Source organism: Maniola hyperantus, chromosome 18 (assembly GCF_902806685.2).
Source record: "Maniola hyperantus chromosome 18, iAphHyp1.2, whole genome shotgun sequence".
NCBI classification, from domain to species: Eukaryota; Metazoa; Arthropoda; class Insecta; order Lepidoptera; family Nymphalidae; genus Maniola; species Maniola hyperantus.
This window is the reverse complement of record NC_048553.1, coordinates 7,916,663-7,932,493: the sequence shown is the minus strand read 5'-3', so window position 1 is coordinate 7,932,493 and position 15,831 is coordinate 7,916,663. Positions and strand designations below refer to the sequence as shown.

The following is a 15,831-nucleotide window of genomic DNA, read 5'->3' as shown; positions in this document are numbered from 1 at the left end:
GCGCTCTCGCACGCCTAGCGCGCTTTTAGTGCCCTCTAGATGTGAGCACACGCGTAACTTTGAAAAAGAAATCTAGAGTCGCACATCTATCTCTAGTATATAGTAGATAATCTATGCTATTCATAGAACACAGTGTTGCTAACTTTGGCTGTCCATAGGTAATATAATGATCTGTCAGCACTCAGACTCAGCGGTGTCAGTTGTGTTGAAGAATTTGAAGTTCATCAATGTTTATTACTCTTTGGTGGTTGATATCGGTTGTGGTTTGGATGCGGTTCGTTTTTTTAGTTTTAGTGTGTATTATCGTAAAGATTACATATTTGGTGAAAATAATTTAACGGTGTTGTGAAAGGCTAAAGGTTTGGTGAAATTATATGGTACAGGAGGCAATGAAGACCAAAAACATAAACGACGACAGTGACACTGAGGTGAGTAGAATAAATAAACTAAAACTTATTAGCAGCGAGAGCGACTCTCATAAAGTTTCGATAGTATTATTCTGGTCTGTAGAATATTATGTTTATTAGTTTAACCTTAAATTTGTAAAAGTTTGTTATTGAACAACTGTTAAATGTTTACGACATTAATATTTTGACAGTTTGACAACACTTAGTATCTAATTTTAGATTCATTCATAACCTAAATATGCCTGCGGTTGCATCCGTGTTTAAAATCACCAGCACCATCACTAACCATATTATAAATTCGAAAGTGTGTTTGTTTGTTGGTTTGTCTTTCAATCACGTCGCAACGGATCGGCGTGATTTTTTTTAAAGAGCTGGAGAGTGACGGAGGTTTCTTTTTATGACGGAAAATCAAAAAGTTCCCACAGGATTATTAAAAATCTAAATCCACGCGGTCGAAGTCGGGGCATCAGCATAATATACGCAGCGCAAACTTAGTTAACAGGTATAGAAATCATAATTTAGGCAAGTAGTTAGAAATATACTACATTTTACTTAAAAATAATTATTGTGGTAGGTATTTAGGGTTTTGATTGGTTTTTATCCTCCTTATTAAAGGGGTGTGGGTTTATTTAAAACTGCTATACCCTTTTCAGGTTAGCCCGCTTCATTCTTAGACTGCATCATCACTTAACCACCAGATGGTGTTGCAGTCATGGACTTGTATCTGAATAAAATATTTAAATGCTGGTCAGTCAGATTGCCCTTTTACTTAAATAGATTGATTACTGTGAAATTCTTTTGGAAACTTCAAGTACAGTAACCTGGCAGGAAAGATTGCACATCAATATTGGGAAGAGATAAGTAATGGTTGTGTAAAGACCGAAAAAAATTAGTGTGAGTGATGGAGATGTTCCATGAAGCTGAAAACGCTTTCTAAAGTTTGATGTACAATCTTTCCTGCTGGGTACTGTACATATATAGTACAGTCAGATATGTTACTGAAGTACGCTGAGAGCATTGCATGAATATGTCATTCAATGTTCTCAGCGTACATATTCAAAATTCTTTGATCTTTTATCGTTTTGTATTTTATGTCTTTTTTCTTGTACCTTTATTTGTATTTAAATTTATTATTAATCATCTAGTTAGTGTAAGTGGCACTGCCGTTCTAATTAGATATAAAATAAATAAAATAAATAAATAAATAACTGAATGATACCCATGATATGACTTTGTGTGTGGATTTTGGCTTTGATAAATCTATTTGATTTTCCAGGATGAAGAATAGCCTATGTTTGTCTCCAGGATGCAACTAATAAGCTATCTCTGTACCAAATAGATGATACCTGGGACTTTCCATATAGATTTAGATTTTAAAAAACCCTATGGAATTTTCCAGAATATAAAGTAGCCTATGTCTATCCCCTGCAAGCTATCTCTGTACCAATTCATTTCACAGTATGGGCAATCCTGAATAAAAGTTTAAACTTTAAAGTTTAAACTTACCAAAATATCAACACGAAATGCTAGTAGGTTTTCTCTATCACATAGTTGTACATACGTAGGTAGAGACAAAGAAGAAACAGGGAGAAAATACTTAATATACAGTCAAAATCTGTTATCACAACATTGAAGGGACCACAATAATTATTAGTCTGCAAAAGTCACTAGTTGTAATAACTTTGCACTACAAACAGCTTTGATTGAACTAAAATGTCACTGTAGGTGATGTAGCTTAAAACGGTTTTGACTGTATATAAATAATTTGAAATGTAGCAAAAAGCATTTAAAAATTAAAATAACAAAGCACTCTGTTCAAGTAAGATATATTTTAAATTCTTTATCAAATTAGATTGTAGCCACATCAACAAAATTTACCTGAGTTATCACAGTTAGCCTCACTGATTACCTCAGAATTAAAAATATTCGGTATAGAAGTGGTAAGTGACTGAGCTTGTTGCCATGCAGATGTCTAGTGAAACATCAGTAGGAGATATAATTTTTAAAGTCAGATAAGTTTTCTGTGTTGCAATTTGAATTGAAGGATGTGTAGCTAAGTCGTGACAATGCTTATCAATCAATGCAATTGTTAACCAATGTTGATCTAAGTTGGTAACTAGATGGGTTACCAACTTTGGAGGTTCTCCATTATTTGGTCCCTTCGATTATTCTGTGCCCCTGAGAGCATGTTAACCTGTAAGTTATCACCAACAATTGATCATAACTGTTAAACTTCAGGCAAAATCTTTTTTTCTTAGTTAAGTTGTATGCTGGAGGATCTGGGAACTCACTTTGTTATTCCAAAAAAAGCCTTACCATTATGTAAATAATGGAAAGGGTCACGACCCTCAGCAATCGGAATACAACCCAGAGAGAGAATTTGATTTTAAATGTTCCTTTAGATGTTAGAGAGATATATGTGTTATAGAATACGGTATTTGACAGTTGTCAAGTTACTGATTTGACTAGTTAGTCAAATCAGTAACTTTTTATCAAACGTCAAAACGCGCGCTTAGTATGCGAGATGGCGAGATTCTATAAAATACCGCTGTGTGAAGTCACAATCATTTGACGTGCTTTTTTTTAAGTTTAATCGATAATTTAAAATGGTTATTACATTTAAAACCAACAAAAGACGTGGATTTTACGTATTTTGGAAGACCCTCTATTTAATAATCACTGAGAAATAATTTATTTTTGATGTAGTCAAATACCCAATTGTCTGTGCAAGTGGGGTTTTGAAATAGGAGACATGTTGTCCCAGTTTTATGACTACCAGGCAGGTACCCCGTACCATTTCTATTACAATATTATTTAAGAATTTGTGTTTTACAATGAACTTTTAATTTTATCATTGAGAATTGTCAATAATGTTATGGTTTTACAATTCAAGGATACACTCGAAAGATACGCATCACGGATGCGCAGGCGACTTTGTGATGTATTTGCATGAATTAAAGTCAATTATCGTATTTATAAACTTGGCATGATAAGATAATTTCATGTGTTGTTGTTTGCCAGGATTTGGCACCGCTCTCTAGTTGTTTGAACACAGTTTGTAAGAGTGTGCTCGGCACATTGGTGGTTTAACATCAAATGTGAAATTTTGTCACTTCTATGTAAGCAGTGCCGCGTGTCGATAATGTTTATGTGCGAAAAGTGGACTCAATACATAAATTATCCGTGTCAAATACATATATAGTTTTTTACAATCTTTGGCAGCATTCTGAATTTCTTTTGCACTAACTTTTGCATACAGACGAAAGGATAAAGCCCGCACAGCGAAATCTCGCCGCGCGATATTTTTCACCCAAAAATGAATCCAATGTGATTTAGTAAAAAACAAGTACTTAGGTACTTAGTCCAATCTGAAGTTACAACATGTTGATTTGTGCAAGTTATAGACTTAAGTATTATGTCACTAAGGATTAAATACTTAATTAACTAATGATATTAACAATTTCACTAAGGATTAAAATATTATAAAGACGCAAGCCGGCTGAGATCTGGTTTTGTACAATGCTTGGTCATTAAAGGTGCCTTCAAATGTGCCGCAAAGTGCCGCGCGGAAGCAGCACTGCGGCCAATTTTAAAAATTGTAAATCCATATAAATAAAAATGCGCGACTGCAGCGCGACACCCGCGCTGCACACTCAAATTCAGATTGGACTACCTACTTGTTTTGCGCGCAGCCTCATACAATTTTTATCAAACTACAGAAGCGAATTTTAAATCGCTAGTGTGTACATAAATACCTTTATTCCCGCCGTTATTTCGTACTGATTACAGTGCGGGCTTGCCACAGCGTTTTTAAAAATAGCAAGCATCAAATGGGTAGTTTGTTTACATGCACATCTGTTACATCCTTTTTGTGAGCTACAAAGTGTGAGGTAATTTGACTGGAAGTTTAGTTAGCGTTAGAGGTATTAAATACGGCTCTTGTCTTTTAGGTGCTCTTAATTATTATAATTTTATTGGGCAAAGATTTTCCTTAAATTGTCCAATTAAGATGATTAATTAGATAAGTAAAACATATTTTATTTCTAAAATTCTGTGATACTAAGTAGTTAGCTAAGATATAAAAAAACCGGCCAAGTGCGAGTCAGGCTCGCGCAATGAGGGTTCCGTACTACAGTCGTATTTTTTCGACATTTTGCACGATAATACAAAAACTATGATGTATAAAAATAAATAAAAATCTGTTTTAGAATGTACAGGTGAAGACCTTTCATATAATACCCCACTTGATATAGTCACTCACTTCGAAAGTTGAAAGAACTAATTATTAGTTCATGACCACAATTAAATTTTTTTGTGTGATCTAACCCTAAATTCGCGGTTTTCAGATTTTTCCCCAAATGTCAGCTATAAGATCTACCTACCTGCCAAATTTCATGATTCTAGGTCAACGGGAAGTACCCTGTAGGTTTCTTGACAGAAAGACAGACAGACAACAAAGTGATTCTATAAGGGTTCCGTTTTTCCTTTTGAGGTACGAAACCCTAAAAAAAGTCGGACTCGCACACGAAAGGCTCCATGCCAATGCACAAGATAGAACACTGTAACTACCTACCTATGTCCTTTAAAAAAAAAAAAATTTGCATGGCAGCCATTTTGAAATTTGCCGTCTTGGTTTTTTAAGGGTTCCGTACCTCAAAAGGAAAGAACTCGGATGACGTTCCATTTTCTCGTAAGATATGGAACCCTAAAAATGAAAAGTAGAATGCAATGCAAGTGGTGAAAATTAATGGAATCGCTTCACGTCCCTCGCCCGTAATAGCACTGCGCATTTTCCTCCGACCGACGGTACTGCGTGAAAATTGCGCATTTTCCGCTCTAGGCAATGCTCTACGTTAAGGTAGGTTTGTTAATTTGTGGCAAAACATTTGTATCAAGTTTCTTATGGGGAAATTCCATGCCACGCGCTTAACTAGAACGTAAATTACAATCTGGGTATCTTTAAAACAAGAGTGAATAGGCATCTTCTAGGTAAACGCGTTCCATCTTAGGCCACATCATCACTTTCCATCAGGTGTGATTGTGGTTAAGCGTTTACTTATCATGATCAACCCATCGCCGGCTCACTACAGAGCACGGGTCTCCTCTCAGAGTGAGAAGGGTTTTAGCCATAGTCCACCACGCTGGCCAAGTGCGGATTCATCATCATCATGATCAACCCATCACCGGCTCACTACAGAGCGTGGGTCTCCTCTCAGAGTGAGAAGGGTTTTGGCCATAGTCTACCACGCTGGCCATGTGCGGATTGGTAGACTTCACACACCTTTGAGAACATTATGGAGAACTCTCAGGCATGCAGGTTTCCTCACGATGTTTTCCTTCACCGTTAAAGCAAGTGATATTTAATTAATTAAAACGCACATAATTCCGAAATGTTAGAGGTGCGTGCCTGGGATCGAACCCCCGACCTCCGATTAGAAGGCGGACGTCCTAACCACTAGGCTAGTGCGGATTGGTTTACCTATAATGAATTTAAAAAAATACCTAGAACGCAAACTGTCTAAGTCCCCACCCCGATTGCCAGCTCGACCTGTCGCGTACTATAGGTTGTACTTATAGTTCAAACCGCTGGGACTAGAAACTTGAGATTTTGCATGTAAGTTTTTGTAACGTAGACCCCACAAAGTAATAGTAAAAACATTTTTACAAATTCCATCCGAGCGTAGCCGTGGCTAATTAAGTTAGTACTTAAGTACGGGTATGAACGCGGTTTTAAACCTGCAAAAACATTTCTATGTAAATGTTGTCGCTAAGTGGTTTCCAGATTAAAATGAAAATAAATTTACTCAGATACAACAGCAAGAATATGTTAATCCCGCAATCAAACCGCAATATTACTTAGCGTCAAGGTTTCCAGCTATGTTTACCTACGTATCTTCCAACTTCATTGTTTATACCATACAAATATTTATTTTAATTCTAAAACAATGTGCCCTGCCCGTAGCCTAGCTATAAGAAATTGCTGCTGAAATAAATACTTCAATCAAAGCATACCTACGTCTTATGACATTACGAATTACGTACCTATATCTTATTTTTAAAAGTACAAGACCAGCAGGGTTATGCTGTATCTCAGTGGCACACTAATTTCGTGAAAATTTCTAATAATTAAATGTCAAACTCTAATTTTCTATTCGCTAACGTCAGTTTTTAACCAAGATGACGTCATAGACAATGACTCTCGATCATAGCCATTAATGGGATGGAATAGAAACCGGAAACAGCTTTTTCACGTATGTTTTCGTATCGATAGTTTTTAAAACTCTATTCACTAAGCAAAAATGACAGTTTGTAATTGGAAACTTTATTAGGTGGCAACGATCGTTTTAACAACTAGTCGGGACCAGTGTTTTGCGACTCTCCACTATAATCCGTCCGTTTTATAGAGGTAATAATTTTTTAGCAATCTCAACGAATGTAGAGATGTTTTAATTTCGAAGGATTATTAATTTCAAAACGACTCAATTCAGCCCGTTTTTTGTTAATAAGTAATTGATAAAAATTATTAGTAAATAGGTACCTATTAAAAAAGTAATACTTAGGTACCTATTAGTAGTAAATAGGTAATAAATATGATAATTTAGTGTTGTGAGTTCAATTATTATTTATATTTTGTGGTTATGTTAATGTTGTAGATAATACCTAGGTATCTAATTAAAATATGGGTCGTGAAGTTTTGATGGGGCAAGACGAGAAGCAGCGCCAGCAAATTACAAAACGCGCTACAGATACACAGGCGCAGGCTGCGCGATATGACACAATGGAGCTGCCAGAGAAGAGTTCATTGTGAACTTTTGTCTGAGCAATTATTGGAAGAACTCAAGCCTTACCTCCAAGCCGTTCGACAGCTGTTCGCAATGAACTAAAAGTAAGTCTCATGTACTAGGTACTTAACTCTAGTCCTAGTCAAAACCATGTCATAGCTTAATAAATAGGTAAGTACTAAGTAGGTAGTATTTATTTAATATATACTTACTTATGATCTTTTAAAGTAAGACAATGATTAGCTTTTGCCTTCAATTAAGTACCTATCACATTCATAACAACCAACAAAACAGAAAATTACTTACCTTTACCTACCTACTTAGAATAGGTACTTTTTGTTGTACCTATTCTACTCTGTTTACAACCTCTCACACTGCCAAGCGTCACTGGTCAAAATCTCTAATAGAAATAAGCGCTTCCCTGTCCACTTTTACTGTCTTTTTCTCTTTATTGTTACAACTTTCTGGGGTACAAAATCCATACTTCCACACTAATATTGATTAGATGATTGATTTTGATGAAATTTGGAACCTACAGAGTTAGCTTGCACATCCCGGGGAAGAACATAGGCTACTCTTTATCTCGGAACATCAAAGAGTTCCCACGGGATTAGTTAAAAACCTAAATCCACCATCTAGTAACAAATAAAAATAAAATTCTGCAATTTAGTATATTGAGGAGTTAGGAAAATATTGAAATTAATAATTTAACATGAAAATTTACTAATATTTGTTTCAGATCCTGACAGCTCTGCATGTTTATGCAAGGGGAACATACCAGCCCCCAATGGGGGCATCTATTTTAAATAAAATGTCCCAACCCACCTTTAGCCGAAGTCTGAGGTAACCGATGCACTCAAACCTCAATGCTTGGGAAGTACTCACTAAGTACTTAGTTTCCTGCATCCCAAAGGGAAAGGAAAATAATTATGCAAAAGTAAGTTAATAACATGAAACTAATTAGTATATTATCTTCTAATTATATATAAAAAGAAAAGCTGACTGACTAACTGCTTAGCTGTATCATCGCACAGCTAAAGCTACTGGAAGCTACAGCTAAGAATGGAGCTTTATTAATGTAATTCTGCTATCGGTCTGTCTGTCAGTTTGTTTATACGTATGTCACAGGTCTCCTTAGCTCGTGGCACATTATTCTATTACATCATCATCATCATCATCATGATCAACCCATCGCCGTCTCACTACAGACCACGGGTCTCCTCTCAGAGTGAGAAGGGTTTGCCCATTGTCTACCACGCTGGCCATGTGCGGATATGGAGAACTCTCAGGCATGCAGGTTTTCTCACGATGTTTTCCTTCACCATTAAAGCAAGTGATATTTAATTGCTTAAAAAGCACATAACTCTGAAAGGTTTAGGTGTGTGCCCAGAATCGAATCCCCGACCTCCTGAGTAGGAGGCAGCCGTCTTAACCACTAAGCTATCACATACTTCCAGTATGTACCTACTATAGCAGCTACTAGCTGACCCACCCCGGCTTCGCGCGAGTAGAATTTTAAAAATCAGCGAGGGGTGGAGTTTCCAAAAATGTGTGTACCTACCTACATCATAAAAGGAACCTAACCCAGTGGTTTAGTGTGTCCTAGGACTTAGTCTTTTTCTATGTATAAGTTTATTATATATTGATTATTTCAGGGATGAAGATCAGAGTAACCAACATAGTTCAGCAAATGGTGAAGCAAAAGTGGTAATGCCACTCTCTGTGAGACACTCAGTGTCTCTCTGTGATCAAATCGGAATTAAGGAGATCTTTTGAAGAAGCAGAGTAACCAACATAGTAGACTCTGCCATAGAAGGCCTAGTAGAAATTAATAATTCTTAACTGTATATGATGTCTACTATCTTTGCTGTTTAAATTCAGTATATAATATACCGAAATTTCACATTCCTAACTTTTGTTTGGTTTTTGAGATAGACGCTGCCACAAAAATGGTCTAAGGCTCAAATCTATAGTGCGTACTTTGACTATGTTGACTCAAGTTAGACAGATATATGCTAGCGATATAGCGCTGCCTCGTTTTAACAGTGTCTTAAGTCTGAGCAAAGTCAACGTGCGCTCTATAGATCTCATTCTTAAACTGATAACTTTGATGGTGCTACATTTCTTTATTTTTTAAGATAAAAAAATAATCCATAATATTATTAATGCGAATGTGTCTGTCTGTCTATCTGTTTGCTAGCTTTTCACGGCCCATCTGCTCAATCGATTTTAACGTAATTTGGTACAGAGATAGCTTACATCCCTGGGAAGGACATAGGCTACTTTATACCCTGGAAAATCAGAGTTCCCACAGGATTTTTATAATATATTTGTAGTCTACTCAGTGAGTTCTAGACAATGATACCACACATGCTAGGGTTTGGAAAAATTCCATGCCGCTTTTTCATATGTGTAAACCCCTGGTAAATAATTTAATTGAATTTCAAATTCAATATTCGATTTTGTTAATGTTCAACACCAAATACCAAAATTTCAGGTTTGTAATATGCGGACGGACAAACGGACGTACAGACAGCAGAATGACATCAATAGAGCTCCGTTTTTATCTTTTGAGTACTGAACCCTAAAAATAAATTTTTATCGTACAAAAACAAATTTGTCATTTCTTGAATACAACCCTATTATTAAGGAGTGTTTTTTTATTCAAAAAGCAAGAAATAAACAATTAAATTTTATTTTAAAAAAAAATCTAGTAACAATCATAACAATAATTAATATTCTAACTTTGATAATTTATAGTTATAAATTTTGACATAGGTAACAGTATTTAATAAGTCATAAGTATGTAATAGGATAATGTAATATATAACCTTATGGTATAATAGAAGGCACCACCCGTACCAGTTAAACAAGGAGTAAATTGTGACCTTAAGCCCCAGGTTCGATTCTTAAGGAAATGCTGATTGCTTTAACTGAAGTCCCAGGTTTGATTTCTTAACAAATGCCGATTGAATTCCAAATCTAAAGTCTACACGCATTTAGTCTTTGATTTGGGATAGGTACCCCATCCCATCAGCCACTTATTGTAGAGCTTCAGTTTGCTGCTCTAGACTAGAGCTGCAGTTTGCTTGCAGTTAGCAATTCTATTGAGAGCCGCCGCATGCCGCTGCTCGATGGCTAGCCGCCATGTCTCCAACTGGTATGCTCAGCTGGGCATGTTCACATCCTGCTGAACTGAAATGAAAATGGTGAACTTTATGTAACATGAGATTTTGCAATCGCAAAAGTAAAAAAAATTACAATGTAAGTATAATATGACAACAAGATGAAGCCTGCTACTTTGTCCACTTGGATTTAGACTTTTAAAATCCTGTTGGAACTCTTATTTTCCGAGGCCAAAAGTAGCCACAAACTACCTCTGTACAAAATTTAGTTAAAATCAGTTAAACGGGTGGGCAGTGAACAGCTAGCAGACAGACTGACAGGCGCTTTCATGTTTATATTAAGTAAGGATTTAATAATGTAAAAAAAATTGTCAATAATCTTAATATTATAAACTTATTAAATGTAAAGTTGTTTTTTTTCACTAACTTAAGGAAACTAAACCTGTATGCCATGCCTCCATAATGTTCTCTGTGGTGTGTGAAGTCTACCAATCAACACTTGGCCAAGGTCATCTCACACTGAGAATCTTACTCAGAAGTAATGAAGGTGCTATCTATCTATATGAAGGGATGTATGATGATAAATTAAATACTTACTTTGTCTTTTAAACTTCTTGTTCTTGGTCTCGAGCATTAAGTACGTCCTGAAAATAATAAAACTAATTAGTTTTTATAATTAACTAGCTTATGCCTGCGACTTCGTCCGCGTGGACTACACAAATTATAAACCCCTAGTTCACCCCCGTAGGGATTGAATTTTCCAAAATCTTAGCGGATGTCTACATCACACTAGCCATCTGCATGCCAAATTTCAGCCCAATCCGTCCAGTAGTTTAAGCTGACCATTGATAGATCAGTCAGTCAGCTTTTTTTTCATATATTTATATCAAAGATTAATTAGCTTATGGTTATCTGCATGTGTGCATCAAATTCACACACAACCCGTACATTGATATTGATATTCAAAAAATTTATATTTCACAATAGACAGGTTACTTGTGGTTAATTTTTGGATCTAATGTTATAGGTAAGGTGACATAACATAAACTGCAGCATGCGATGTAAGTATGACATCCAGTATTGTAATGTACCTATGAAATGACTAGCATGTTTTTTGAATACTAATAGGTAAAAATAACTCACTCTTTGCCAATGTTCGGCAGTTTTGGTCTTTGGACACACCTCCAACAGCGATTAGCTGGAGGGCAACGGTTTGCCAGGTTTGTCGTACAGCGGTTCTCCAGCGGCCCTCAAGCGCGTATGGACAAGTCGCGTTGGGTCTGCGAACTCTACTAAGAGTTCGAACTGTCGGACCGACACCCTTCTAGTTGTATGTAGCCATCTATAAGGGCAAGAAGTCAGTTAAAAAGGGCAATTCATGACTCACATTCAAGTTCTATGCTGAAGAACTAATATTAACTAGGTATTATGCTACTGTACACAACAAAATCACTCACGAATACCGGTATTCTACAGTATAGTCATAGTTATTCTACATTAATATGTTTTTCACTTACTTTTCAAAACAAAACTGTAGATCGAATTAAGAAAACACCAGCTAAAAATTAAAATAAGTTTGTTTATCAAAACAAACATTTAGGTCGTAACTCGTAATGTCAATGTCAAATGTCCATAGATAATAATTGAAAACTAGTATAAGTCGTACAAATTAAAAAGTCTTACATTTCTACTACGCTTCCTGTCAGGCAGAGATATTTAATTTAGCCATATAAAGTCGATAAAATACGCTAGTATGTTAATGTTGGCCAACTGCCAAATGTTAGATATTCGTAATTAGTTAGCCACGCGTTCGATACTGAATAGAAAATGACGTGACCTAAATTTCATGGATTTCCAACTGGACTCAATGTCTAACGAAAACTTTCAAAGATACAGCATAGCCCTGCTGTTGTCATCCATTGTTATCCACCTTAACTTGACCTGTTGTCGCTTCCAAGTCTGACCACTAAACGGATTGATTTCATGTAGTTTCAGAGTTGCACTGGGTAAATATTTTCCTGCAAACGTGTCGGAGCGTTTAGGGCAAGTAACTATTTAACCAATAACGCACTCCCCAGCGCTTTCCATACAACCGTAGCTGGTGCACTTTGAATATTAACCAAGAGATATATCTGTGTCTGTGGTTTTCCATATTTCTGTAAAAGTGTAGATACCTACCGCCTATAGTTACACTAGTATAATTAAATTTACACGATCCTAAATATTTACATACGAGTAGAAATCTTTTAATTTACGCATTTTAGCACTGAGGAGTGCGCTGTTGTTACTTTTGTAATCTTTTAAAAGTTATCGAAGAATAAAATAATCATCAAACGATAGTATAGTGCGCCTCCATTATGGGAACTCACTCGACATTTTAGCTCTATGTGTCAACTTTAGCCATAAGTCTATATAAACCGTATTTTTGTTGTTACTTGACACATAGAGCAAAAATGGCGAGTGAGTTCTCAAAATTTATGCATTATTAATCTCATTTGACTAAAAAGATCAACCACCTGCAGAGGTAGTATTTCCAAATAGTAATCTGTTTCCTACCTAAGTAATTACTATTTTAGGTATTTGTGTTTATCGTGTCTCTTTCCACGATGATAGTAATCTGTCTCCTACCTAAGTAATACCTACAATTTTAGGTATTTGTGTTTATCGCGTCTCTTTCCACGATGATTGTAATCTGTCTCCTACCTAAGTAATACTATTTTAGGAATTTGTGTTTATCGCGTCTTTTTCCACGATGATGTTGATGCCAATTGATCGGGTCGGTCAAAGGTTCTGTAACTTCTATAAATAGACGAGAGCAAATTCGTCCAGTTTGTTATGCGAAGGGTTGTTTAGGGCGCGTCATGCGAATAACGTTGGTAACATCGGGTTAATGAAAATGCCAATTAACACGCCCCATTTCTAGCTTCAATCATATTGTGGCTGTAGTTTGACCTATTTCCGTTTATATGACCAATGACCATATAGTATTTCAAACGAATTGTATCCATCATCATCATCATCTCAACCCGTCCTCCCGGCCCACTATTGAAAACAATCATACAGATGCCGCAGTCCGTCATTAACTTGCAGTGTTCTACATAAAAGTGTTAGGTATACCTTGTTCGATGGTACGGAACCCTTCGTGTGTGAGTCCGACTCGCACTTGACCGGTTTTGTCCGTAAAATCATGACCGATATTTTCGGGCTTTGTTTCTGCACCTGTGTGGGAAAGACAATCGCTATTTTGGAACTGAACTTCATCAGATTTATGTTGTTTAGTTTTCGGGGTAAATAATAATGTTTTGCCTCGTGTGAAGTCAATTATTTTAAACTAATCTTGTGTTTCGTCTGTTTGTTTTTCAGTTTGTTTAGACTGCACGTGTTTCAAGTATACGAGGTAGCCATACCTACTATAGAGTCGGTAGGAGATGATGTATTTCTTAGTTCTTAGCTATCCATATTATTATTTTGTTAGTACACTACAAGCTCGTATGTCAAATGTTTGTTTGCTGAATATGAGTACATAGACGTGTTACATAATATTACTACTAAGCGACCTGCATATTCATCCAAATAGCGAATTCGCAGTTCCTAAGAAAACCTTAAATTTATTTAAAAGAACTATCAAAAATGGTTGCTCTTGACTTATTTATGAATCCGCGATAAAGTGAAAATAATAAATTAATAAATTGATGATCCAAGTATTATACATATTTACAAAATATGTATATAATACTTGGCAATGCCGTGATAATACTGCTTTCTCTTTCACGTGGGCGACTGACGCGGGGTAGACGCATATTTGCGATATTTTGAGATTGGGAATTAAGAGATTACACCAAAACGCGTGGTCCGAATTTGCAAATAGATGTGTTTATTTATTTAGGACTTCCGTTATTTGTGGGAGTACTAAGGCTGGCATTGTTTACATCAGCTGTTATCGTTGATGCAATTGATCACATCCGCGGTAGGCGCAGTGTCTGTGACATCGACGATTAGTGATAACTTGATAAGTTGTAAGAGGCCCGTCTGCGGGACGGTCAGGTAGCCCGGAAACCATTAAATTACGTCGGTAATAAATAATTTAATATATATTTTTTAATTAATTAAACTTTTACAACTAATTTAGAATCGTCAAAATATGCATCTACCACTAGTTCGTTGATAGATGTCTCAATATTGCCGTCCCTGGAGCTAAATCCCAAGGCCGCCCAAGAAAGCGCTGGTTGGACGTCGTTAGCGCAGGCCTGAAAGCCAATAGACTCAATATCGGATGCTCAAGACCGGGCAAAGTGGGCAGCAAAATGTAGGAAAGCGGACCCCACCTATAGGTGGAACAACGCAGTCGAAGATTTGATTTCTATACGAATCGGTGCGATGCAGAATTGCAGATGTCGCATAAAAACAGATTTATCTAACCACTAGGTACAACTTGTTGTTTGTAGGTATCTTAACTCTTAACACTTTATAATTAAGTAACTATATCTAGCGAATTTTTATAACAATGATGTCAGTCTGTGTTGACGCTGTAAATAATCGAGATAATTCTACTATAAAACTGAAATTTTTCATGTTTTATGATCTCAAATCTTCACGTTTCATTTATCTCTTCATATATTATATGAGTTAATAAACGTTGTCTGTATGTGTAGCATTATTTTATGACTTACTAGTTTCGCTCGTGGACTCATACATGTCGATTTGGATTTTAGTTTGGGAGGCTATAGTTGTTTACGCGGGATATTTAATTTTAATTTAATTTAATAGGAAGCCAACGGTAACCAAAAAAATAATTACTTATTATATGACAACTTATATAAACTTAAGACTATCAATGCATATTTTAGCGTTTAAACTATGGTGAGTGATTTCCATTAGGTATATAAAATATCTTCATCGTAGTCTTAACCGCGACGCGTGCGCGAACTGACTTCCTTGACAAAGGACCCCAGATGGGTTCGAAACTAGTCGGGCTAACGTCGACTAAATACGTGAGTATAGCTGTTGAGAGATATTTTATATCAGTGCATACTCTCATACAGGCTAACTCAACATGCAAAATGGATAATTAGTGTTCTGTCTTTATCGAGGTAATGTCTTAAACTTGGTGCCAAACGTTGAAATCCGTTGAGTATTTGGGGCGTCAAGAAGTACCAATAAAACAGACACGGTTACCGCTTTATAAATGTTCCCAAATCTAACTCAAATTATGCTCGAAATTCTATAATTCCACGCTTGGTGCGTACTTATAACAATCAGTTCGCTGAGTTTGACTTATTTTATCGATCAAACAATAAATTTAAAAAGGAATTAAGAAACTAACATCGTAAAAAAAAAGTAGCTAACATCTAAATATGCATGCAATCACACCACCAAATGTATTTTTAACTGTATGTACATTAATACAAGTAAATAAGTATGAGATTAACATCTTCGTAGCTGAATACAAGGTAAAACTTATCATACATGTTTTATAAATAAAATATACACAGGTTAAGGTTATTCATATAAATAAAC

At 36.0% G+C, this 15,831-nt stretch overlaps 1 protein-coding gene and 1 long non-coding RNA gene across 5 annotated transcripts in view; one reads left to right on the top strand and one right to left on the bottom strand.

Moving 5' to 3' along the window:
• Positions 1-232: 232 nt before the first annotated feature.
• The window catches only part of LOC117990456 (serine/threonine-protein phosphatase 2A 56 kDa regulatory subunit gamma isoform-like), a 65,953-nt gene continuing 50,354 nt past the window's right edge, over positions 233-15,831 (top strand). Inside the window, exon 1 of one of the 4 annotated variants that reach the window (XM_069504536.1) lies at positions 233-428. In XM_069504536.1, coding sequence (XP_069360637.1) covers positions 375-428 — 54 coding nt within the window. In that variant the 5' untranslated portion in view covers positions 233-374. Of the gene's footprint in view, positions 429-3,502; positions 3,527-13,136; positions 15,765-15,831 lie in introns of those variants that run through there. The other 3 variants (XM_069504535.1, XM_069504534.1, XM_069504532.1) reach the window with 3 other exon arrangements.
• LOC138403573 (uncharacterized) lies at positions 10,326-12,183 on the bottom strand. The gene is made up of 4 exons (XR_011237831.1): positions 11,832-12,183; positions 11,458-11,656; positions 10,912-10,958; positions 10,326-10,384 (listed from the first exon to the last, which is right to left on the bottom strand). It is a non-coding gene; the product is annotated as an uncharacterized lncRNA (long non-coding RNA).